This window comes from Neocloeon triangulifer, unplaced genomic scaffold (genome assembly GCF_031216515.1).
Source record: "Neocloeon triangulifer isolate White Clay Creek 2 clone unplaced genomic scaffold, ASM3121651v1 ptg000022l, whole genome shotgun sequence".
NCBI classification, from domain to species: domain Eukaryota; kingdom Metazoa; phylum Arthropoda; class Insecta; order Ephemeroptera; family Baetidae; genus Neocloeon; species Neocloeon triangulifer.
In genome coordinates this window covers 4,915,933-4,942,164 of record NW_026775562.1, presented here as the reverse complement: position 1 = coordinate 4,942,164, position 26,232 = coordinate 4,915,933, and the positions used below count along the sequence as shown (strand labels likewise).

Below are 26,232 nucleotides of genomic sequence, written 5' to 3'. Positions count from 1 at the left end.
GTCTGATTTTAGACGTTAAAATTAATAATTTAGAAGAATTTCCTCCGAGCGCCGTAATTAATTAAAACGGGATTGATTGTGATTTTTTTACTTATCATTGTTTGATGAGGCTTTTCAAACCAGTCAGAAAAAAATTCACCCTCCGGCGTTCCAGATTTATTGATTCAAAAGTCTGATTTTAGACGTAAAAATTAATAATTTAGAAGAATTTCCATCGAGCGCCGTAATTAATTAAAACGGGATTGATTGTGATTTTTTTACTTTTCATTGCTTGATGAGGCTTTTCAAACCTGACAGAAAAAAATTCACCGTCCGGCGTACTAGTTTTATTGATTCAAAAGTCTGATTTTAGACGTTAAAATTAATAATTTAGAAGAATTTCCATCGAGCGCCGTAATTAATTAAAACGGGATTGATTGTGATTTTTGTGTATTTTATTGCTTGATGAGGCTTTTCAAACCTGACAGAAAAAAATTCACCGTCCGGCGTACCAGTTTTATTGATTCAAAAGTCTGATTTTAGACGTAAAAATTATCAATTTAGAAGAATTTCCATCGAGCGCCGTAATTAATTAAAACGGGATTGATTGTGATTTTTGTGTATTTTATTGCTTGATGAGGCTTTTCAAACCTGACAGAAAAAAATTCACCGTCCGGCGTACCAGTTTTATTGATTCAAAAGTCTGATTTTAGACGTGAAAATTAATAATTTAGAAGAATTTCCATCGAGCGCCGTAATTAATTAAAACGGGATTGATTGTGATTTTTGTGTATTTTATTGCTTGATGAGGCTTTTCAAACCTGACAGAAAAAAATTCACCGTCCGGCGTACCAGTTTTATTGATTCAAAAGTCTGATTTTAGACGTGAAAATTAATAATTTAGAAGAATTTCCATCGAGCGCCGTAATTAATTAAAACGGATTGATTGTGATTTTTGTGTATTTTATTGCTTGATGAGGCTTTTCAAACCTGTCAGAAAAAAATTCACCGTCCTGCGTACCAGTTTTATGATTCAAAAGTCTGATTTTAGACGTGAAAATTAATAATTTAGAAGAATTTCCATCGAGCGCCGTAATTAATTAAAACGGGATTGATTGTGATTTTTGTGTATTTTATTGCTTGATGAGGCTTTTCAAACTTGACAGAAAAAAATTCACCGTCCGGCGTACCAGTTTTATTGATTCAAAAGTCTGATTTTAGACGTTAAAATTAATAATTTAGAAGAATTTCCTCCGAGCGCCGTAATTAATTAAAACGGGATTGATTGTGATTTTTGTGTATTTTATTGCTTGATGAGGCTTTTCAAACCTGACAGAAAAAAAATTCACCGTCCGGCGTACCAGTTTTATTGATTCAAAAGTCTGATTTTAGACGTGAAAATTAATAATTTAGAAGAATTTCCATCGAGCGCCGTAATTAATTAAAACGGGATTGATTGTGATTTTTGTGTATTTTATTGCTTGATGAGGCTTTTCAAACCTGACAGAAAAAAATTCACCGTCCGGCGTACCAGTTTTATTGATTCAAAAGTCTGATTTTAGACGTTAAAATTAATAATTTAGAAGAATTTCCATCGAGCGCCGTAATTAATTAAAACGGGATTGATTGTGATTTTTGTGTATTTTATTGCTTGATGAGGCTTTTCAAACCTGACAGAAAAAAATTCACCGTCCGGCGTACCAGTTTTATTGATTCAAAAGTCTGATTTTAGACGTAAAAATTAATAATTTAGAAGAATTTCCTTCGAGCGCCTTAATTAATTAAAACGGGATTGATTGTGATTTTTGTACTTTTTATTGCTTGATGAGGCTTTTCAAACCTGACTGAAAAAAATTCACCGTCCGGCGTACCAGTTTTATTGATTCAAAAGTCTGATTTTAGACGTTAAAATTAATAATTTAGAAGAATTTCCATCGAGCGCCGTAATTAATTAAAACGGGATTGATTGTGATTTTTGTACTTTTTGTTGATTGATGAAGCTTTTCAAACCAGTCAGAAAAAAATTCACCGTCCGGCGTACTAGTTTTATTGATTCAAAAGTCTGATTTTAGTCGTAAAAATTAACAATTTAGAAGAATTTCCATCGGGCGCCGTAATTAATTAAAACGGGATTGATTGTGATTTTTGTGTATTTTATTGCTTGATGAGGCTTTTCAAACCTGACAGAAAAAAATTCACCGTCCGGCGTACCAGTTTTATTGATTCAAAAGTCTGATTTTAGACGTAAAAATTATCAATTTAGAAGAATTTCCATCGAGCGCCGTAATTAATTAAAACGGGATTGATTGTGATTTTTGTGTATTTTATTGCTTGATGAGGCTTTTCAAACCTGACAGAAAAAAATTCACCGTCCGGCGTACCAGTTTTATTGATTCACAAGTCTGATTTTAGACGTTAAAATTAATAATTTAGAAGAATTTCCATCGAGCGCCGTAATTAATTAAAACGGGATTGATTGTGATTTTTGTACTTTTTATTGCTTGATGAGGCTTTTCAAACCTGACTGAAAAAAATTCACCGTCCGGCGTACTAGTTTTATTGATTCAAAAGTCTGATTTTAGTCGTAAAAATTAATAATTTAAAAGAATTTCCATCGAGCGCCGTAATTAATTAAAACGGGATTGATTGTGATTTTTGTACTTTTTATTGCTTGATGAGGCTTTTCAAACCTGACTGAAAAAAATTCACCGTCCGGCGTACTAGTTTTATTGATTCAAAAGTCTGATTTTAGTCGTAAAAATTAACAATTTAGAAGAATTTCCATCGGGCGCCGTAATTAATTAAAACGGGATTGATTGTGATTTTTGTGTATTTTATTGCTTGATGAGGCTTTTCAAACCTGACAGAAAAAAATTCACCGTCCGGCGTACCAGTTTTATTGATTCAAAAGTCTGATTTTAGACGTAAAAATTATCAATTTAGAAGAATTTCCATCGAGCGCCGTAATTAATTAAAACGGGATTGATTGTGATTTTTGTGTATTTTATTGCTTGATGAGGCTTTTCAAACCTGACAGAAAAAAATTCACCGTCCGGCGTACCAGTTTTATTGATTCAAAAGTCTGATTTTAGACGTTAAAATTATCAATTTAGAAGAATTTCCATCGAGCGCCGTAATTAATTAAAACGGGATTGATTGTGATTTTTGTGTATTTTATTGCTTGATGAGGCTTTTCAAACCTGACAGAAAAAAATTCACCGTCCGGCGTACCAGTTTTATTGATTCAAAAGTCTGATTTTAGACGTTAAAATTAATAATTTAGAAGAATTTCCATCGAGCGCCGTAATTAATTAAAACGGGATTGATTGTGATTTTTGTACTTTTTATTGCTTGATGAGGCTTTTCAAACCTGACTGAAAAAAATTCACCGTCCGGCGTACTAGTTTTATTGATTCAAAAGTCTGATTTTAGACGTGAAAATTAATAATTTAGAAGAATTTCCATCGAGCGCCGTAATTAATTAAAACGGGATTGATTGTGATTTTTGTGTATTTTATTGCTTGATGAGGCTTTTCAAACCTGACAGAAAAAAATTCACCGTCCGGCGTTCCAGTTTTATTGATTCAAAAGTCTGATTTTAGACATAAAAATTAATAATTTAGAAGAATTTCCATCGAGCGCCGTAATTAATTAAAACGGGATTGATTGTGATTTTTTTACTTTTCATTGCTTGATGAGGCTTTTCAAACCAGTCAGAAAAAAATTCACCGTCCGGCGTTCCAGTTTTATTGATTCAAAAGTCTGATTTTAGACGTAAAAATTAATAATTTAGAAGAATTTCCATCGAGCGCCGTAATTAATTAAAACGGGATTGATTGTGATTTTTTTACTTTTCATTGCTTGATGAGGCTTTTCAAACCAGTCAGAAAAAAATTCACCGTCCGGCGTTCCAGTTTTATTGATTCAAAAGTCTGATTTTAGACGTAAAAATTAATAATTTAGAAGAATTTCCATCGAGCGCCGTAATTAATTAAAACGGGATTGATTGTGATTTTTTTACTTTTCATTGCTTGATGAGGCTTTTCAAACCAGTCAGAAAAAAATTCACCGTCCGGCGTTCCAGTTTTATTGATTCAAAAGTCTGATTTTAGACGTAAAAATTAATAATTTAGAAGAATTTCCATCGAGCGCCGTAATTAATTAAAACGGGATTGATTGTGATTTTTTTACTTTTCATTGCTTGATGAGGCTTTTCAAACCAGTCAGAAAAAAATTCACCGTCCGGCGTTCCAGTTTTTATTGATTCAAAAGTCTGATTTTAGACGTTAAAATTAATAATTTAGAAGAATTTCCTCCGAGCGCCGTAATTAATTAAAACGGGATTGATTGTGATTTATTTACTTATCATTGCTTGATGAGGCTTTTCAAACCAGTCAGAAAAAAATTCACCGTCCGGCGTACCAGTTTTATTGATTCAAAAGTCTGATTTTAGACGTAAAAATTATCAATTTAGAAGAATTTCCATCGAGCGCCTTAATTAATTAAAACGGGATTGATTGTGATTTTTGTGTATTTTATTGCTTGATGAGGCTTTTCAAACCAGTCAGAAAAAAATTCACCGTCCGGCGTACCAGTTTTATTGATTCAAAAGTCTGATTTTAGACGTAAAAATTATCAATTTAGAAGAATTTCCATCGAGCGCCGTAATTAATTAAAACGGGATTGATTGTGATTTTTTTACTTTTCATTGCTTGATGAGGCTTTTCAAACCAGTCAGAAAAAAATTCACCGTCCGGCGTTCCAGATTTATTGATTCAAAAGTCTGATTTTAGACGTAAAAATTAATAATTTAGAAGAATTTCCATCGAGCGCCGTAATTAATTAAAACGGGATTGATTGTGATTTTTTTACTTTTCATTGCTTGATGAAGCTTTTCAAACCAGTCTGAAAAAAATTCACCGTCCGGCGTACCAGTTTTATTGATTCAAAAGTCTGATTTTAGACGTGAAAATTAATAATTTAGAAGAATTTCCATCGAGCGCCGTAATTAATTAAAACGGGATTGATTGTGATTTTTGTGTATTTTATTGCTTGATGAGGCTTTTCAAACCTGACAGAAAAAAATTCACCGTCCGGCGTACCAGTTTTATTGATTCAAAAGTCTGATTTTAGACATTAAAATTAATAATTTAGAAGAATTTGCATCGAGCGCCGTAATTAATTAAAACGGGATTGATTGTGATTTTTTTACTTATCATTGCTTGATGAGGCTTTTCAAACCAGTCAGAAAAAAATTCACCGTCCGGCGTACCAGTTTTATTGATTCAAAAGTCTGATTTTAGACGTAAAAATTAATAATTTAGAAGAATTTCCTCCGAGCGCCGTAATTAATTAAAACGGGATTGATTGTGATTTTTTTACTTATCATTGCTTGATGAGGCTTTTCAAACCAGTCAGAAAAAAATTCACCGTCCGGCGTACCAGTTTTATTGATTCAAAAGTCTGATTTTAGACGTTAAAATTAATAATTTAGAAGAATTTCCTTCGAGCGCCGTAATTAATTAAAACGGGATTGATTGTGATTTTTTTTTCTTTTTATTGCTTGATGAGGCTTTTCAAACCAGTCAGAAAAAAATTCACCGTCCGGCGTACCAGTTTTATTGATTCAAAAGTCTGATTTTAGACGTAAAAATTATCAATTTAGAAGAATTTCCATCGAGCGCCGTAATTAATTAAAACGGGATTGATTGTGATTTTTGTGTATTTTATTGCTTGATGAAGCTTTTCAAACCAGTCTGAAAAAAATTCACCGTCCGGCGTACCAGTTTTATTGATTCAAAAGTCTGATTTTAGACGTAAAAATTATCAATTTAGAAGAATTTCCTTCGAGCGCTGTAATTAATTAAAACGGGTTTGATTGTGATTTTTGTACATTTTGTTGATTGATGAAGCTTTTCAAACCAGACAGAAAAAAATTCACCGTCTGGCGTACCAGTTTTATTGATTCAAATGTCTGATTTTAGACGTAAAAATTAACAATTTAGAAGAATTTCCATCTATCGCCATAATTAATTAAAACGGGTTTGATTGTGATTTTTGTACTTTTTATTGCTTGATGAGGCTTTTCAAACCAGACAGAAAAAAATTCAACGTCAGGCGTAGCAGTTTTATTGATTCAAAAGTCTGATTTTAGACGTAAAAATTAACAATTTAGAAGAATTTTTATCGAGCGCCGTATTTAATTAAAACGGGTTTGATTGTGATTTTTGTACTTTTTATTGCTTGATGAGGCTTTTCAAACCAGACAGAAAAAAATTCACCGTCCGGCGTAGCAGTTTTATTGATTCAAAGTCTGATTTTAGACGTAAAAATTAACAATTTAGAAGAATTTCCATCGAGCGCCGTAATTAATTAAAACGGGATTGATTGTGATTTTTGTACTTTTTATTGCTTGATGAGGCTTTTCAAACCTGACTGAAAAAAATTCACCGTCCGGCGTACCAGTTTTATTGATTCAAAAGTCTGATTTTAGACGTAAAAATTAACAATTTAGAAGAATTTCCATCGAGCGCCGTAATTAATTAAAACGGGATTGATTGTGATTTTTGTGTATTTTATTGCTTGATGAAGCTTTTCAAACCAGTCTGAAAAAAATTCACCGTCCGGCGTACCAGTTTTATTGATTCAAAAGTCTGATTTTAGACGTAAAAATTATCAATTTAGAAGAATTTCCATCGAGCGCCGTAATTAATTAAAATGGGATTGATTGTGATTTTTGTGTATTTTATTGCTTGATGAAGCTTTTCAAACCAGTCTGAAAAAAATTCACCGTCCGGCGTACCAGTTTTATTGATTCAAAAGTCTGATTTTAGACGTAAAAATTATCAATTTAGAAGAATTTCCATCGAGCGCCGTAATTAATTAAAACGGGATTGATTGTGATTTTTTTACTTTTCATTGCTTGATGAGGCTTTTCAAACCAGTCAGAAAAAAATTCACCGTCCGGCGTACCAGTTTTATTGATTCAAAAGTCTGATTTTAGACGTAAAAATTATCAATTTAGAAGAAAGAAGAATTTCCATCGAGCGCCGTAATTAATTAAAACGGGATTGATTGTGATTTTTTTACTTTTCATTGCTTGATGAGGCTTTACAAACCAGTCAGAAAAAAATTCACCGTCCGGCGTACCAGTTTTATTGATTCAAAAGTCTGATTTTAGACGTAAAAATTAATAATTTAGAAGAATTTCCATCGAGCGCTGTAATTAATTAAAACGGGATTGATTGTGATTTTTGTACTTTTCATTGCTTGATGAAGCTTTTCAAACCAGTCTGAAAAAAATTCACCGTCCGGCGTACCAGTTTTATTGATTCAAAAGTCTGATTTTAGACGTAAAAATTAATAATTTAGAAGAATTTCCATCGAGCGCCGTAATTAATTAAAACGGGATTGATTGTGATTTTTTTACTTTTCATTGCTTGATGAAGCTTTTCAAACCAGTCTGAAAAAAATTCACCGTCCGGCGTACCAGTTTTATTGATTCAAAAGTCTGATTTTAGACGTAAAAATTATCAATTTAGAAGAATTTCCATCGAGCGCCGTAATTAATTAAAACGGGATTGATTGTGATTTTTGTGTATTTTATTGCTTGATGAAGCTTTTCAAACCAGTCTGAAAAAAATTCACCGTCCGGCGTACCAGTTTTATTGATTCAAAAGTCTGATTTTAGACGTAAAAATTATCAATTTAGAAGAATTTCCATCGAGCGCCGTAATTAATTAAAACGGGATTGATTGTGATTTTTTTACTTTTCATTGCTTGATGAGGCTTTTCAAACCAGTCAGAAAAAAATTCACTGTCCGGCGTTCCAGTTTTATTGATTCAAAAGTCTGATTTTAGACGTAAAAATTAATAATTTAGAAGAATTTCCATCGAGCGCCGTAATTAATTAAAACGGGATTGATTGTGATTTTTTTACTTTTCATTGCTTGATGAAGCTTTTCAAACCAGTCAGAAAAAAATTCACCGTCCGGCGTTCCAGTTTTATTGATTCAAAAGTCTGATTTTAGACGTAAAAATTAATAATTTAGAAGAATTTCCATCGAGCGCCGTAATTAATTAAAACGGGATTGATTGTGATTTTTTTACTTTTCATTGCTTGATGAGGCTTTTCAAACCAGTCAGAAAAAAATTCACCGTCCGGCGTTCCAGTTTTATTGATTCAAAAGTCTGATTTTAGACGTAAAAATTAATAATTTAGAAGAATTTCCATCGAGCGCCGTAATTAATTAAAACGGGATTGATTGTGATTTTTTTACTTTTCATTGCTTGATGAGGCTTTTCAAACCAGTCAGAAAAAAATTCACCGTCCGGCGTTCCAGTTTTATTGATTCAAAAGTCTGATTTTAGACGTAAAAATTAATAATTTAGAAGAATTTCCATCGAGCGCCGTAATTAATTAAAACGGGATTGATTGTGATTTTTTTACTTTTCATTGCTTGATGAAGCTTTTCAAACCAGTCAGAAAAAAATTCACCGTCCGGCGTTCCAGTTTTATTGATTCAAAAGTCTGATTTTAGACGTAAAAATTAATAATTTAGAAGAATTTCCATCGAGCGCCGTAATTAATTAAAACGGGATTGATTGTGATTTTTTTACTTTTCATTGCTTGATGAAGCTTTTCAAACCAGACAGAAAAAAATTCACCGTCCGGCGTACCAGTTTTATCGATTCAAAAGTCTGATTTTAGACGTAAAAATTATCAATTTAGAAGAATTTCCATCGAGCGCCGTAATTAATTAAAACGGGATTGATTGTGATTTTTTTACTTTTCATTGCTTGATGAGGCTTTTCAAACCAGTCAGAAAAAAATTCACCGTCCGGCGTTCCAGTTTTATTGATTCAAAAGTCTGATTTTAGACGTAAAAATTAATAATTTAGAAGAATTTCCATCGAGCGCCGTAATTAATTAAAACGGGATTGATTGTGATTTTTTTACTTTTCATTGCTTGATGAGGCTTTTCAAACCAGTCAGAAAAAAATTCACCGTCCGGCGTACCAGTTTTATTGATTCAAAAGTCTGATTTTAGACGTAAAAATTATCAATTTAGAAGAATTTCCATCGAGCGCCGTAATTAATTAAAACGGGATTGATTGTGATTTTTGTGTATTTTATTGCTTGATGAAGCTTTTCAAACCAGTCTGAAAAAAATTCACCGTCCGGCGTACCAGTTTTATTGATTCAAAAGTCTGATTTTAGACGTAAAAATTATCAATTTAGAAGAATTTCCATCGAGCGCCGTAATTAATTAAAACGGGATTGATTGTGATTTTTTTACTTTTCATTGCTTGATGAAGCTTTTCAAACCAGACAGAAAAAAATTCACCGTCCGGCGTACCAGTTTTATTGATTCAAAAGTCTGATTTTAGACGTAAAAATTATCAATTTAGAAGAATTTCCATCGAGCGCCGTAATTAATTAAAACGGGATTGATTGTGATTTTTTTACTTTTCATTGCTTGATGAGGCTTTTCAAACCAGTCAGAAAAAAATTCACCGTCCGGCGTTCCAGTTTTATTGATTCAAAAGTCTGATTTTAGACGTAAAAATTAATAATTTAGAAGAATTTCCATCGAGCGCCGTAATTAATTAAAACGGGATTGTTTGTGATTTTTATACTTTTTATTGCTTGATGAGGTTTTTCAAACCTGACAGAAGAAAATTCACGTTCCGGCGATTCAGTTTTATTGATTTAAAAGTCTTATTTTTGATGTAAAAAATCACCAATGTGATGAATGAGGATGCAGCAAATCTAGACTTTAGTTGTAATGACCACAAATTATAAAATAATTAAATCATTAAATTTTATCCTTGATTTTTTTAATCCTGTTTTGGGGAAGGGCTCAAAAATTATGTCACGCGTAATAAGATCTCGCGTTATTTATTTTCTGGTCAGCAAGTGAACGGCTTATTTATTTTTGGTCTTTACGCGCTCTTGACACAGAAACGCGGAGCCGAGATTTGTATAAATTTCGTATCCCCTGCCGGCAACAGCTGCTTATCAAACAGGAAGTAGCATAAATTTGGCCCGGCGATGATGGTGATTAACAGAGAAGACAAGCCGAAAGCGCAGTGGTGAAAATTTTGACCACAAGAATGTTTACTTTTTTTATTGGAAACTGAATTTAAGTAAAGTAAAATAAATGGACATTTCAATTATCTAAATTTTATTGATGAAAATAATAAAACTAATAAAATAACCAATTTTTAAGTACTGAAGATAAAATAAAAATAGTTGTCGATAGTGTTGAACAAGTTTAATAATGTTAAATCGTTGACTGAATGTGCAAAATCCACATTACTGTTCATCATAGTGGACTATTTTATCGCCTTAATTTTCAACCCTCTTAATATCAAATTACTTATGGGAAATTCCTCGCGATTTTACCTTTGGCGATAGCTTTTGTCATTAAAAATAATTTAATGCTAAGGTAGAAAATTCAATTCAATTTATTCAGGCAAATCAAGGAAAAAAAGAACGGGACACTAAATTTTTTTTTCAATTCGGTACTTTAAGCCTTAGGCGGATAATTTTCGCGTCCAATTTTACACCCCCCCCCCCCCCCCGAAGTCATTACGAATTTAAAATATCTCGATTAAAAATTTTGTCTTTAACAACAAATTAATTGCATTTGACACAAAAATTTATTCAAAATTGACAAATTGTTGTGAAGGAAAGGAATTTCAAAATTTTAACCAACTTTAACTATTTTAACGTCCAGAAAATGTTTTTGCAACTCGACTTTCATGTTGGGTAGACTTCAAACGATTCAGCACCGAGCCAGAGATAAGAAAAGTAAAAATGTCACGCATAAAATTAATTTTTCCTAGCTTGCGCTTTATCTGGCAGGATAAATTATCTTATCTCAAGGTCACTTCGCAACTCTTTACAACATTTTTTCTGTGTTTTTAAAAAATTTCAGTGATTATTACGAAAAAAAATGAACAAGGTTGACAAAAAAAATTAATAATAAAAAATCCTGACCTGATTTTGACGACGAGTTCCAGTGGATAAATGTGAAATGCTTGGAAACTCCGACCACTCGTGGCTCATATTATTATTAAACTGGGAGATTCGCGACGCAAAAACATGACTTTATGCCCAATCTCTGTTATGACAGTGTTGGACTATTTTTTCAACAAAAGGTCTAATCGCAAAAAAGCTGTCGTGATGAGTGGGCCTGCCTTGGAATAGAGAAGAAATCTTTCTTTTCAGACGTCAAGTTTCAAAGTGCGTCACAAAACAAAACTGAGAAATTATTGCAAAAGACGCGTAATCCTATTATCCGATTTATATACTGATGCAATAATATTATCTGATTAAGAATAGGCGTGATTAATCAATACGTCATTAATCAGATTGAGAATCGGGAGTGTGAATTTTAATTGAATCTTGAGCAACCGCCTGAATATTAATTATTGCAAATAATACTGAACTAAATTATTCAATTGAAACCACTTGTGGTGTAATTTAACTGAAAATTCAATGATTTAAATCACTAATTTAAATCTACTCCTTAAAATATACAATTATTATTCATTTTAATTTATCTGTTTGCTACGTAAATTATCAATTTTTTCTTAAATAAATTTTAATTCAATTTCTTTCACATCCGTGGTGAGTTAATACATCGCTGCGTTACAAAAGTGGTACGTACTGTGTTCATCCGCACCACACTCTGACTGAGCAGATAAATATATATGATACACCAATAATGATGTGTGCCATCACAAAGCCCGCGCTCGCTCTCATATTGCTAATGGGACAAAATTGCGTTTCAATTGCTTTTGAGCAGCTCGTGTGTGCACAATTTAGAACTGAAATAACGCCTCCCGCCCTTGCACATTTAAAGTAGATAGAAATAACTTTCGAGTCTGGCCAAATCCTTTTAGGACCTCATCGGGACCATAAAACAATAAGTCTGAAGATTTGAATTTGAGAAATTAATTAAATAAATAAAATTTAAGACAGTTTTTAATTTTGATGTAAATTGATTGTAATGAATGAATGTAATTTATAAATAATAAGGTTTTATAAAATTAAAGAGGGTTTTTTTGAAATGTCTCAAATAGAAAGACTAACAAAAACATTGAACGGAGATAATCTTCATCAGAATGGTATTCCATGGGAACCGAGAAATTATGAAATCAAGGAGCAAATTTTTAAATTACGTTCATGGCATAACAATTTTTTAATTTTATTTTATTTTTAAATTGTGTTCATTTATTTAATTAAAGATCTACCAGGGGATCATATTTAAAATGGGTTCGATTATGTAAAAAAATTACATTATAATAATGATAATTACTGTAATTTCTGAGTGAAATTTTAAAATTTACTTGTATTAACCAAAGTGACTAAAAATTAGCATATTTTTAAAATTTTATCAAGAAATAAGGGTTGAAATTTTTATGGGATAATTTTTTTTTATAAATTTCTGCTGCTTATAAAGTAGAGCCAAAAAACAGTAAAATATACTTTCAAATTATGCAATTAAAAGAAAAAATTCGAAAAATTCCCAACTTCATTGTTCAGAAAAAAACATAAAATAAAGTAGTTATTGTGATGCATGTCATTTAAAATATGCAACCGCGGTAGCAAAAAGTTATTTTTCATGATATAATTTCGTCCCCAGCCATGAAAAGAAGTTTATATTGACAAACATAAGAATAATCCAAGTAAAAATTATGAAACTCTAAACTTTTTTTAAATTCCTTTATTTATTTTTTACCTTCTTTTACATCCGATTTGAAAAATTATAAAATTTCAGGTATAGATATAAGATTATAATCATCTTTAATCGATCATCTCTGCAATTTAAATTCGCAGGATGTAGCCGCGGTTTGGAAATAAAATTGCGACGTTTGCTTTTTCGCACCCGAGCCCATTAATTAATTATATGCCAAGTGGCGACCCTTGTGATTTGAGAGTCGCCATATTTTTTATCCCGCCGTTGGGTCGCGACAAAAACGCAATCAAAAAGCGATTCGTTTCCATTTGGAATTTTCGAATTTCGAAACTCAGCGTGCCCCTTTATTATATGTATTTCCACGGCCGTTTTTGCATAAGACAATCAGCGCTCACTCATTCTATCGTCAATGTTGCGTAACTTGTCAATTTGTGGATTCATGTGTGTGTGCACGTTAGAGGGACATGATTTGCAAGTGATCGCCTCCGCATGCAAATTAGAATCAATCTTCTCCATTAAATGTCAGCGGCCAATTAATTTGATCTCGGTTTTCATCAAACGAATCTTTCGAAACTCACTTAAAATTCCATTGAAAAATAAAATTCAAAAGATGCAAATTAAAATAATAAAGATTGTGTATAATAATTTTTTGTTTAATTTGAAAGCGAAAGTTATTTGGTCTTATTTTTTAGGGAAATTTTCACTACTCACTAATTTTGCTGAAAATTTGAATTAGCGGTCGAAAGGATGGTGTTGAGGGGCCGTCGGCGGGCCTGGATGGTGCGGGCGGGTGTCGCGGCGAGAGGACGACTCGGAGTGTGGTCGAGCCAACGCAATTTCTCCGCGCCTTTTGCCACTCTCGCTGAGGCGGCCAATTAGCCCCGGAAAGTCCTTCAATCCCTCGTCGAGGTGACAGAAAGAATCCGCCAATCTTTCGCCAAAGATAGAACTCACTTAAACGGCCACTTCCGCTTCCGAAACGAAACTTGCTCCCAGTTGATTTTTTTTTGCAAAAAATTTTAAAGCTTAGCCTTTTTTTAAAAATCTGAAATTATTTTAGTCTAATTTTTATTTTGTTTCAAAAATTCTAGCAAAAAGAAATCAATCTTTGAATTTGTTCGTAGTTTACAGCTGAACAAATTGCTACATTACAACACACTGCTGTTGAAAAGCCCTTCTATGATTTCATTGAATGTCATTGTCACACAGCACTGATGGTCTATATTACTTTCGTCTTCGGAAGTGGCAAAAAAACACAAAGATTAATTGATATGTATTTATTTATTTCTACACGTTACAATGGGGAAACAATAATAAGTTAATATAAATTTCGTGTTCTTGAAATCAGAGCTTAGAACGATATTATCATTGTTTGTTTGTAATTAAACTCGAAAACACATTTTGGTGGGCGAAAAAAAACACAAAGAGAACATCAAGAGAATTGATTCTTAAGGCACCATTTGGTTCAATTAAAATTTCACTTGGCAAGTCACGCGATTCGAAATAATCTCCCGATATCATAAACAACAGCAGAATTCAATTTAAAACTTAACAATGTTTGCAATAATTATTTGTCCTCATCAGACTCCTTCAATATAAACCTCTTCTTAAAAATAATACATCTTTTTCTCCTGCCAAACAATAATTCAGACAAAACTATTAAAAAATTTGTCTTTTTTACTTTTGATTCTCTTTACACAAATGACACGAGTTTTTCTAAATATTTATGGCAAACCTGAAGTGAACATAGCAGGACTAGAGGCTCCATACCAACCAACAACATCACTGAACAAGTTCTGAGATTTATACTTTCGTTTGTCTTTCTTTCTTTCGCTTAGTCTCCGACGTCACTGTCGCGGTCGCCGATCACGTAGAGGAACTGGAACGCCATGGCCAAGAGACCTGTGCCCAAAAGGTCGCCCAGGGCAGTCAGGTACGGGATCGCAGAGTTGTCGGGGTCGATCCGTTTTGTCCACATCCAGTGTACCATCACGTGAGCAACGTAGAGCAACAAAAATACCTAAACAATATCATCAAATTTACTTCATGATTTAAAATACCAAGTGGAGATTGCATTTCTCAAGACAAATTTTGCAACTTCAGATTTGCAAATTTTAAGCAGTTCTTCAATAAAAAAAATTAGCAAATCAAATAAAAAAAATAACAAAATAACATAAAAATTATTTCACAAATTAATAAAAAAAATTGTGCAAAAAACTTGGATTTTGACCCAGATGCATTTTGCTAAAATTTTCCAATTAAATATCATTGCAAAATCAGTCCAGGAGGAAATTGTGCATAAATGAATATGGCATTTATAAAAATTTCATACCTGAATGACAGCTGCTATCAAATAAATAACAACAAAAATGGGAGTTAAGGATGTGTGACCCGCTTGTAAGTAGCTGATTGTGTATGAGAATATCAAGTGGCCAGGAATGACCATCGCCATCAACACTCGAGCAGTTCTCGCATGGCCTCCTGTAGAATTTACACAAATCTAATTTTTGCCATAGAAGATTATTTCAAATTTTACCCTTGGCACAGAAAACGGTGATAGGGTTGATGCAGATCTTGGACGCGTAGGACGGCAGGACGCCCAGTTTGCCGTCCCTGTGCAGGGAGGTCGAGATCCGACTGGCCTGGACCGCAACCAGGTTGCCACCCACGCCGTTGATGACCGGTTGAAAGACGGCGATACCCTTGAACAGAGCCACGGTCAGGTCGAGAATGACGCCTCCGATGCTGCTGATGAGCATGGCCAGAACGACGGGCGTCCACCCTGAGCTGAGCACCTCCTTCGTGTACTTGTTCTGCCGGCAGAGCCAGGCCCAGAACGGAGTCAGCAGCAGACAGAAGCCGATGATCAGGGGCGCCAACCACGGCCGAGTACCTGAGAGAAAAGTTAAAATAAAATTTAATATTGCTTACAAATCAATTCCCTAAAATTTTGGGAATCAAAGAGAATTAATTCAAAATTCAATTTCAGAAACGTTTAAAATGATAAATTTAAATATGTTTTGTTCTTGAATTTTCAAAATATAAACTTTTCTTAATTTAATTTAAAATTGAATAAAAATTGTCAAAGTACCAATTGCTTCGAAGAGGAGCGAGGCAATCCACGAGAGCAGGGTGATGGTGATCAGATCTCCCATGCTGGCGGCAATGGGAGTGGCAACGTTGTCGGGGTTTATGTTGAATTTCCTCGAAGCGAGTATCACAGCAATCATCACAATACCTGAATTCATCAATTTAAATAATTAGGAGCAAAAATAAATTCCTAAATGGAATTGTATATTCCTAAATGGAATTGTATGATTTAAATGGATTCAATTGATAATAATATTTTAATTTAAACCTCATTTGGGTAATTTTAGTTATTTTTTTACATTTTTCATTGAAAATGTTTTTAATTAACCCTCCATTTGAAAAATTTATATTTTAGTGCATTTTCTAACTTGCCTAGAACAAAACTAGCAAGAGAGGCAGTGACCAAACTGCTAGCGCACAGCAGAAGGCCGTGGTCGATGTCGAACTTTCCCTCTGGGATCCAGCCCATGATCATAGCAGCCATCGAAGCCAAAAACCCAACCACGATCGCCTGACACTGAAACGACTCAATAAATTTAGAATTGAATAATTAAGCTAGGTTTTAGACGTACCTGAATTAATGACAGGTTTCCGACGATGAGACTCCACTGTTGCTTCGGAGTGTCCATGTAGCCGAGATTGGCCTGCGTGGAGAGACGAGAGGCCAGCGTCATTTCGAGGTTGCCCTTGAGGCCGAGCAGGGCTGGCACCAGGATAAATACTTCGGAAACTACTCGGAACACTTCCCAATGCTGCAATAAAATTAAAATTTAGTAATTAACATGACAAATTTAAAAATAATAAAAAAGTGATTATGTAATTTTTTAAATTTCTGTATAAAATTGACAGGAAAAATTTATTTTATAATATTTTTCATTTAAATTTCAAATTTACAGGTTTAATTCACTTAATTTCAAAATAATTTATAAAAAAATTTGATTATATAAAAAATTCTTGTACCTGGACAATGTCCAAGACGAGACCTGCGCCGACCATGCCGAGTCCGGCCACAAGGAAGGGTATGAAGACCTGGACGGCGATGGTGGAGACGTTTTCCTCGGGCTCGAACTTGTGCTTGGCCGCCGACGGCTGCTTTTTCCGCTTGGTGTCGTGCAGCAGCTGGAAGTCGTCGTCCAGCTCCAGTTCGCCGGCGGCCATCAGGCTCACCTCGTCCTCGGCCGTGCCGTTCAGACTCGCCATGTTTTTGCGTCCTTTTCTGTGCCGGCCGCCCTTTTTACTCGCGCCCTTGGGCGGCATTTCGCTCCCAGACTCGTAGGCACCCCTGCCGAAATTCAAATCGAATTAATATAAAATATCAATTTTACAAGAAAGGCACAAATTTGCAAATCAGACGAGAAAGAGAGAGAAGGAAAACCTTAATCCTGAAGTTGGATAAACGGGAAAGAGCAACTGAATAAATTGCAGGAGGCTTCTCCTCACCCCCAGACAAAGGTTGCCTATTTTTAGCACGACCCGCCCCTTCAATCAAAACAACACAAACCGCACTCTGCAGAATTTTTGGACCACAACCAAAAAAATAAGAAACGTTTTCAATAATTTTCATTTTTCTAAATACTCAAGAGAGAGAAATTAACTCTATAAAAAATTAATATCTCTGGATTACAAAGTCTAAGATTCAACTGAAAATTAAATATGATTTTCATTAAAAAAAAAAAAAAAAAAATTAGAATTTATTTAATTTTGAATCTTTTTTTAACAAATTTCTGTCGTAAATTTTGAGAATTTTGGGACCACAACCTAGATGAATGTTGGAAAAACATAAGAAATGTTCACAATTTTACATTTCAACAACTTCTTCTATATATACTTGAGAAAAATTAATTCTTAAAAAATTGAAAATCAGGATTTGATAAAACAAAATATTATTTGATATCTTAATGCTAACCAACAAATAAAATATCTTTAAAACAGGAATTTTTTTCAACTTTTTCTTGTAAGTTTACCAAAATTCATTGATTTTCTATTTAAAAAGTATTTTCAAGTTAAGAATTTCCACAAAACTTAATTAAATGAGAAAGTTTTTAAAAGAAATTAATATTTAATCAATTGTTTATCAAAATTCAAATTTTCTCATTAAACTAGAGCTTGATTGAAATGACCTTTGCAATAAAAACGTCAATTTTAGCTGATGAGACTTGTTAAAACTTGTTTCAAGTACACTTGTTACTCATTATATAGTTTTAACTAAGATAACACAAAATTAAAAAGTGATAACCCATTCCAACTTGATGACGTTGGAAAAGTTAAAAGTTCCAACTTAATAAAACTGGTTTAATTCTACAAAAAAATATAACACACTCCATTAAGTTTCAAACTACTCAAAATATAGCGTAGACTCACAAAATATTGTCAATTTCATTCATATTTGTCATAATTTGCTAATAAAACGGAGTGAAATGAACTCAGACGGCTGAAAACTGAAATTTTGGATGAAATATATAGAAGTTTAATTAATTATTAAATTCAAAACGAAAACTCACCATCTCAAGGCTGAATCTGAATAAGGTTCTTCTGTAAAAAAATTTATAAAAATTAAAATCAGAATTGAAATTTCAGTTGAAGATCAAATTAAAAATTGTGCCCGTCCGTCCTCACCACTCGGCTCCATGTTTATAACAAATTGCTCATCTTTAAAGCGATACATAATAATTTTGATTGTAATACCCGAAATTTACAAATATTTAAGTTCAAAATTCGGCCAACTCACACAGCAATCGCAAACAATTCGTTGTAAACGCCGGTCAATTAGAACTCCAGAGGCTCCTTATCGTTCAACCAAGATTAGCGGCAATCGAATGATACGGAGAACAATTAATTAACCGGATAACCAGTCGGAGACGGATCGGCCGACAGATCGGCCACGTCGGTGCTGAGTGACGGCCACGGCCTCGAAAGGGTTCAAGTGTTATTGTTTGTCTACAGCGAGATAAGAAAGCAGGCTTGTGGAAACAGAAAACGAGGAGCAATGGTGCTGCGAATGCACTTTTGCGTCCGAGTCTCTAATTTGACCCGCGAACCGCCGACGTCGGCGATTTATCTCTCGCACGACGGCTGACACACTTCTCGACTCGATTCGGCGCCGAAACCGCACCGATTTCGCCGCCGCACGAGCGAATTCGGCCGACAACACCTGCCGATGACACTTGCCTGTGTTTGTTTACGTTTGGTTTTGGCGAAGAATATCGATATTGAAAAACCGATTGGCGGTTTTTTTCTCACATAAGAAATTATGTTTCGCACATCGCTGGATTGGAAATGATCTGCAGTTTCCATTTATGAACTCGAAATTTAAATTCGTCCACTCGTTGCCGAGATTTTGGACAAATTCGGAGGCACCCCTGACGTCACGCACCGACAGCCAATCAGAGAGCGCCATCGGTTATCATGGAGAACCGGAAGCACCACCTGAGGAAAAGGCCCTGATGTGCGCAGGAAAAGCACTATTTTGTTTAATTAAAATTAATTTTTATGAATCTACCGCTTTTAACTTAAAAAAAATCATGTACAAAAGTTATGGTATTTTAGAAACACAAATTTAAATCAAAATTATTAAAAATGATCAAATTAAAAAGAAAAGTTGTACGAAAATTTTCCAGAATTGAATAAGTTAAAACTTCAAATTTTAAGAAGGAAAAATATTAATTAATTCCAATAAAAATAATCTAAGCTAGCAAAATAGCAACATTTTTTTTTAAATAAAATCTCTTGACTACAAAAAAATAAATTGCTGAAAATGTTTTCTGCTTTCATCAAAGTAATCCTCATTTCAAACCTTTAAAAAGCAGCGCTACCTGACGTGACCAGTTTACAAAATGGTCTGACAACTTTTAGCACTTAATTATGTATTCAGGCCGCTAATTATTTGTTTGCTGTTTTAATCAGCAGCAGGTTTGCTTATTTAGTTGAGGACACGAAACTCCCTCTTTCATCTTTCCTAAATTTCTATCTTTAAAAAATCACAGGCAAATTAGTGTAGTTGGAAATAAAATTTATTGCAGTTTGTTTTCAACGTACTATAAATATCATTTTGTACAAGGAGCAATTATCATTTTGCAGATGATTCTCAAATTTCTTTGCTTCTTTTTTTTCTTTCAAAATACAATTTTCCAAAGTTCGAGCACAAGACGAAGCGTCCGTGCGTGGTAAGTGTTTCAGTCGTTTGTTCACCCGTGGCTCATGTGGCTACATACTTTATTTTATCCGGCCGCGTGCAAATTATATTGTTCTCTTGTCAGAGGCAGGAGGGTTCAATCATATATAAGTCTTTAAGGAATGGAATCAAAAAGTTCAACGCAATGCAATTCAATAAATTATGAGACTTTCGCGCATTAAGTAATAATACTGCTCGGATTTGTTTCTTTTGATTTTTGATAGAGAGAGAAAGGTTAATTGTTATTGTGGTTGACTGAAAGCGATTATTGGTTATGAGTCTCTTGGAAAAGTCTTTCAAATCACTATTCGCCATAGTCGCGGTCGCCCACGTTGAGTCTGTCCGGAGCTGCGGTGACGTTGAAGCCCAGAATGCGACTGTCCACCTTCATCATTGGCTTCTTCTTGATTTTTTTAGCCTTGCCCTGTGAAAAAGAAATTTTAATTAGCAAATTTACACACACAAAATTACAAGGCTGTTTTTCTTTTACCTTGACTTCAAGGAAATCGCTATCATTAGGGTTGACCGCCGGGGCAGGTTTGCACATGTCGTCCTCGGCAATAGCCCTCCTCTGAGAGTTGCGCCACTTGGACCGCTTCTCGATGAAATTCTTGGCAAACTCTCTCGCTTCTTGGCCGTTGCCTAGGTACGAACGCACATAGTCGTTGATGTCAAACGGAGACTCAATATCTTTCAGGAAGCTCACAAACGTGGGGACTGATAAATGAAAAATCAAAATCCATTTTTGATAAATATAAAAAAGAGACTCACTGTCGATTTCGACGTCCGAATCAAGGGCACTTAAGGATTGAACGCACCACGCCGTGAAGTCATCCGAGAAGGACTTTGACTCAAAGATCTTCATGACTTGCGCCTCTTCTTTCTTGGACTTGTTCTTTGCGGGCTTCTTTTTGGCTGCTGAGGCGGCAGCCGCAGTTGTCTTTTGAGCTGCCGGGGGTGCTGATTGAACTGGAGATTGGAAGACAAATTAGTTCAAAGTAAGTTTTCAGTGCTTGTGGTTATCACCTGGCTCAGGGTCTGCGTTCCAAATGCTGGCAGGCATTGGCGCCGGCGCCTGTGGCGCAGGCTGAGTGGAATGGACAGGCTTGGCGATGACCTTAGAGGTCGCGCTCTGACCCCAGATGCCAACAGTCTGGGTTGGAGCTTGAGACCATGCTGAATTCCAGGTGTTGCTCACAGGATTTGAGATTGGCATAGGAATTGGCATCGGAGGAGCACTGTAGGTCGAGGTGTCAATTCTACTCTTCTTCTGTAAAATAATGCAAATAAAATTTCATATAAAAATAGTTTAGATTTAAAATGGTTTTTAAAATAGAAATCAGATTTTATTACATCTAAAATTTCAATTTTGTTGTTCCAATCCTGATGAATTTAATAAAACAAAATTAATTAGTTTAAAACTCCTACTAAAGAAAAATACTTACTTGTTCCTCCTGAATTTGCTGCAAGTTGAGCATGGTCTGTGAGACCTTTTGTGCAGAAGCTTCCCACGGCCGGCTCGGCTCCTCCACGAACAGACTTTGCTGCATTTTGCTGCGCTGCTCCTGCACGGCAGCGATTTCCCTCTGCGTCTCCTCCTTCTGCAGTTTTTGGATTTCAGCCAGGCTGGTCACCGAGTTCTTCATAGTGGCGGCCTGTTGGAGCCAAGGGGCCGTCTTTGCGGCCTTGGCCGCTCCGGCCGCCTTGGCCTCCTTTTTCCTCTGCTGCTCGAGCATGATCTCCTGTTGTTTCCGGAGCTCCTGCTGCCGCTGGATATCGAGCTGCCTTTGCAATTCCTGTTGCTGCTGCTGCTGCTTGAGCAGCTCCTGTTGTTTTTGCTGCTCCTTCAGCCTTTTCATTTGCTCCTGTTTTTGCTGCTTCATCTGCGCCTCCACCTGCTGTACACTCTGCATTTCCAACTCTTTCTTCCGAGCAGCTGCCTGCTGCTGCTGTTTCTTGAGCGCTTCCTCTTGTGCCCTGAGAATTTCAAAACAAAATATTTTATAAAACAAATTACTATAGTCTAATCATGAAAAAAATTTACATACTTTTTAGCTTTCTTCCTCTCCTTCTCCTCATGCTCTCGCCTCCTTTCCTCTTCCTCGGCCAATTTTCTTTCCATCTCCCTTTGTCTCATCGCAGCTTCCTCCTCCATTTTCTTTTTCTGCATTTCCTATAGTAAAAAGAATCCATCTCAATAAACAATCCCAATCTTTTATGGACCATTGCACACCTGTTCAAGTCGAATCCTTTCCTTTTCCATCTCTATCTGCCTGGCAATCATTTCTTGTCTTTGTTTTTCAGCCTCTTCCTGCAATTTCTTCTCCTCCTCAAGCCTCTTCATCTCAATAGCCTTCTTTGCAGCCTCAATCTCCTTTTGGATACGCAAATTCTCCTCCCGCCTGTGATTTTCCCTTCGACTTGTGGCCTCGGCTGCCAGTTTTTCCAGCTCGAGGGCGTCCGCCTCTACCTTGTCAAAGGTGCCACTGAACTGCTGCCTCGGATGCGGAATGCCATTGCTGTTGGCCAGACCCCACATGGACGATGGCACCGACTGCGGCAGTGGAATGGGATCCAGATCCCCCCACAACGACTCAACAAGCCTCGAGGTGGGCTGCGCCGCAGGCTCAGAGCCCCAGAGCGAGTCAGGCACACTAGGAACTGTGGGAAGGTGCCACGAATCACCGGGGGCAACGTTTGGCATGACCCGCATGACCTTCTCCTTCTTGTCCAGTTCGAGTTTCTTTTCATGCATCTTGAACAAAATTAGCATCTCCTTCTCCTCCGGCAAAAAGCGCTTCTTGCCGCTGGCCAATTTGGCGAATTGCTTTTGCATCCTTAAAAGTTAAAATGAATTGTTAGCATTCCAAATGTTATTAATAAAGAAGAATATATTGCTTGCCATTGGCTTATCCAGGCAGTGGTTGGTTTTAGGCTAGGGTAAGTGGAGGGGTCCAGTGGAAGGTAATTGCTGAAGGTGCCACCAAGTCCTTTGTGCATTTCCCTCCTCTCCTTTTCCTTCTTGAGTTCATTCCAAATCATTTGCTTATCAAAATTCCTGGACTCGAAACTTTCATCTGGTGATAAATAACCATCCTCGGGCTCAAAGGATAACCTGTCAAGCCTTACCCTGTGCCAAATACAATTAGCAAGACTAACAAAGAAGTTAATCACAAATTCACCTTTCGACCTCCTCAAATTGACGCAAGATAAATTCAGTCTGGATATTATGGCTTGAGTTATTGACTATTTTGCTCGCCGGGTTCCCGCTGTTTCCTGCTGCAGCACTCAAAGGGGTTGGGATATGGGGCAACTGAGGGGAAATACATTTAGTTCAGCAAAAAACCATATTTAACTCTAGTACCTCATTACGAATAGGCTCTTGTACGGTGGCAGGTAAACTCGCCTGCTCCCAGATTTCCGGGAATCTACAAATTTCTGAGAAATAACCCTCACTGTCCCTGCGGACCTTCAGATTGGGAGGGAAGAAGCCACTTTTGGTCCAGGCGAGCATTTGCTCTGAAGAAAACTTGCCCTGCTCAAAGCCCTGCGGATCGAGGTAGAACCAAAAGCCCTCTTTGCCGGTGGGTCGAACATTGTCTTCTTTACCCATATCGTCTTTTACAACATCATCAACCAATTTCTCAGGCCACTTTTCATTGCTCTTCTCACCCATGATCAGAGGCAAAATGTTCGCAGGCTGTTCGCTTCTGTTCGGCTGCTTCTTGATGCTCTCCTGCTGCTGTTCGTACTTGGGGATGATGGGTTTCACGTGGGACACTTGCTTTGGCTGCTTCACTTCCTCTCGTTTTTCCTCCTCCTGCCTGTTTTTAGCGTTCTTGTGGCCTTCAGATAGTCGTTCAGGACTGGGTTCTGTGCTGATTTTTCCTGCCATGGGTGAACATCCTCCCTCGGAGCCATCTTCACAGAAGAACACCCCTCCGTGGAATGCCCCACTGTCGTCGAAAGAGCCACCTTCCTCCGTGGGATTGCTAGTTGCCCTGCAAGAGAAAGCAAGTTTAAGTGTTACAAAGGTTTTCTTTAGCAATAGAATTACCACTCGGGAAGATCGCCATCGTGATGCCTTCTGAAGTGACCCTCTCCAGGATCCATTTCGGCCGCTCTGGGATTCTGTGACAGGTGCAGTTTGATTTTCTCGATTAGCGCTTCCTCTATCTCTCCCAGCTTTTTGATGTCACTCTGAATCGAATGCTTTTTGGTAAAACTCTCCGCATAGTCCACAATCTGGCAAGATCCTGACTTTTCCTGCTCCTCACTAGTTTTGACAAACAATAATTATGATTCTTCAACATGGAATTTAATCAAACTTACTAATATTTCACTTTTTTGTCCAAATCATCCAGCTCTTTGGTAAGCATTTCTTTGCGATGCGATATTTCCTTCACCTCTTTGATTGCGTCAAGAATCTTGAAACTGGGATCAATGCTGATTAGATTGAAACAAATTAGCCCTTTCCTGCTTTTGAAAGTAAAAAAAAAAACTGTTATTACCTATATCGTTTTTCACTGGTACTGTCCTTGTCGTTCTCTTGTGTGTCATGATACTTGTAGTCCTTTCCGTGATCACCCTCTCCGTGCCAATCCTCCCGCTCCTTGCCTCCTGCGTCGCGCCAACTACTAGCTCGGTCTAGGATTTCTCAATCATTAGAAAGAGAAGAAATTAAAATTTGTGATGGACTGACTCCACTTCATTCCAGATCCGCTTGGTCGTCTTACAGGAGGTCCGTCCTCCCCTCCCTCGATGCTGTTGTTTCTCCAATTGTCAATAGGCGGCTTCCCGAAGAACGGTTTTAGCTCTCGACGGGGACTAACAGAGCCTCCACTCCACTCAACCCCGTTTTCGGCCTTGTCATTCCAAGTCCGTTCTTGGCCACTCTGCCACAAATCATAGAAATGTCACATTTTTTTCCTGGTAAATTAAAAGGACTTACAACTGATCTTTCGAATCGGCCTCTGGATGCGTAATTGTTGATTGGAAAGCCGCCTCCTGGTTCCCGAGGTGCGTCTTCATCGAAACGACCCCTGCCGTTACTGAATCGACCGCCCCGTCCCCGTCCGACCACAGGCCCGTAATTGGAAGAATTTTGCTACCAAAGAGAATAGTGAAAACGTCTAAAGAGAAATCACTAGTCTTTACCAACGGCAGACCTCGACCTCCTATAGGAACAGGGCCCGATCCCCGTCCGTAGCCAGAAGTCCGGACCGCCACCTCGCTGTTTATTCCCCTTTGCCACATTCTCTGTTGGAATTGGAATAATCAATAAACACATAAACAAGAGACGACGGAAAACAAACTGTTTCTTCTTCTGTCATTTGAATCAGCGCCAGAGGTGGCAATGGCTTTTCTAAGAAGAGCATCGGGAAGCTGTCCAGACCGTCCGGCACTGAGGGCTTTATGTTGCCAAACATGGCCAGCATCTCCTCCCTGCCGTATCGGTAATCTGCCAGCTGGTACCGAGGCGTTATGTTGGCTGTTCCTCCTCCTGTCCCGCCGGAGCCACTGTCAGACGCCTGCGTTAGATTTCGGAGCCTGAAATTTTAAATTATTCATTTTAGTCAAATAAGCAAAAACTTTAAACGTACCACTCGGGACCAAACTTTAATGAGTCGGTCATGATTGAAGGATGACACCAGAAATGTCTCTGAAAAATACAACAATTTTATTAGAAATTTGGGATTAATAAAAATATAATTTTTAAACTGATGAGAACGATGACGTTTTTAATACTTCAGGCATCCGGAAATCGACAAGAATTTATGTACCGAGTCAATCTAAAAGCCAAATCACTTTTCTTAGGCCCAGATTTGACGACGAGGCCTCGTGTCTCAGCCTCTGCGTTTAGCGACCTTTAATTCGAATGCAGGATGGACAAGACCACTTTGCGTGCCAGACTTGCAGAGGCAAACGTTTCTGGGCGAAAGACACGAAAAACTGTGCCCTCGGACGAGGGCCTCATTTCAATCCCAAGTAAATACGTATTAGCCGAGCCGAGGCAGGCCCGTTTTAAATCGGGCCGCGTTGGCCTCATTTGAAATAAAGGTGCCTTTGGTCGGCACCGAATTGGAGGAAATCACCTCGGCCGACCGAAGGTGCCCGTTTCGGAAAATGTTGTCACGTCGCGGCGTGAAAAAATTACCTCGAAAGTTGAACGTTTAGTTGAAAAAGGACAAACCACACAGCAATATGGCCGCAATTGAATGCTGACGATTTGGGAGTCGCGAAGGCGCATGCGTCGCACACGAGACGACCCGCGAAAATCGC

General features: G+C 36.6%; 4 protein-coding genes across 12 annotated transcripts in view; 1 reads left to right on the top strand and 3 right to left on the bottom strand.

The window, feature by feature from the left end:
• Positions 1-13,529, bottom strand: part of LOC132204345 (solute carrier family 41 member 1-like) — a 50,603-nt gene extending 37,074 nt beyond the window's left edge. Inside the window, exon 1 of one of the 3 annotated variants that reach the window (XM_059632812.1) lies at positions 13,401-13,529. The gene's annotated coding sequence lies outside the window, so the exon portion shown is untranslated. Of the gene's footprint in view, positions 1-10,984; positions 11,126-13,400 lie in introns of those variants that run through there. The other 2 variants (XM_059632810.1, XM_059632813.1) reach the window with 2 other exon arrangements.
• The window catches only part of LOC132204769 (golgin subfamily A member 7), a 123,764-nt gene that overhangs the window by 95,769 nt on the left and 1,763 nt on the right, over positions 1-26,232 (top strand). The window lies entirely within an intron of this gene.
• Positions 13,952-19,065, bottom strand: LOC132204450 (solute carrier family 41 member 1-like). 6 transcript variants are annotated; one of them, XM_059632956.1, is made up of 10 exons: positions 18,948-18,983; positions 18,281-18,311; positions 18,141-18,217; positions 16,740-17,061; positions 16,352-16,531; positions 16,152-16,296; positions 15,781-15,927; positions 15,226-15,582; positions 15,022-15,170; positions 13,952-14,709 (listed from the first exon to the last, which is right to left on the bottom strand). In XM_059632956.1, exons 3-10 carry the CDS (start codon positions 18,170-18,172, stop codon positions 14,524-14,526), a joined length of 1,518 nt encoding a protein of 505 aa, XP_059488939.1. In that variant the 5' UTR covers positions 18,173-18,217; positions 18,281-18,311; positions 18,948-18,983; the 3' UTR covers positions 13,952-14,523. The 6 variants fall into 6 exon arrangements, with proteins under 6 accessions (XP_059488939.1, XP_059488940.1, XP_059488943.1 ...); XM_059632957.1 differs by lacking the exon at positions 18,948-18,983 and adding an exon at positions 18,508-18,869; XM_059632960.1 differs by lacking the exon at positions 18,141-18,217 and having other exon boundaries at positions 18,948-19,065.
• Positions 19,774-26,200, bottom strand: LOC132204759 (GRB10-interacting GYF protein 2-like). Of its 2 annotated transcripts, none has more exons than XM_059633504.1 (19): positions 26,108-26,200; positions 25,554-25,612; positions 25,266-25,500; positions 25,108-25,209; positions 24,902-25,057; positions 24,653-24,845; positions 24,462-24,597; positions 24,283-24,396; positions 24,008-24,226; positions 23,315-23,951; positions 23,133-23,263; positions 22,853-23,080; positions 22,184-22,787; positions 21,999-22,123; positions 21,396-21,927; positions 20,977-21,220; positions 20,722-20,919; positions 20,441-20,667; positions 19,774-20,374 (listed from the first exon to the last, which is right to left on the bottom strand). In XM_059633504.1, exons 1-19 carry the CDS (start codon positions 26,198-26,200, stop codon positions 20,255-20,257), a joined length of 4,353 nt encoding a protein of 1,450 aa, XP_059489487.1. In that variant the 3' UTR covers positions 19,774-20,254. The 2 variants fall into 2 exon arrangements, with proteins under 2 accessions (XP_059489487.1, XP_059489488.1); XM_059633505.1 differs by having other exon boundaries at positions 24,283-24,384.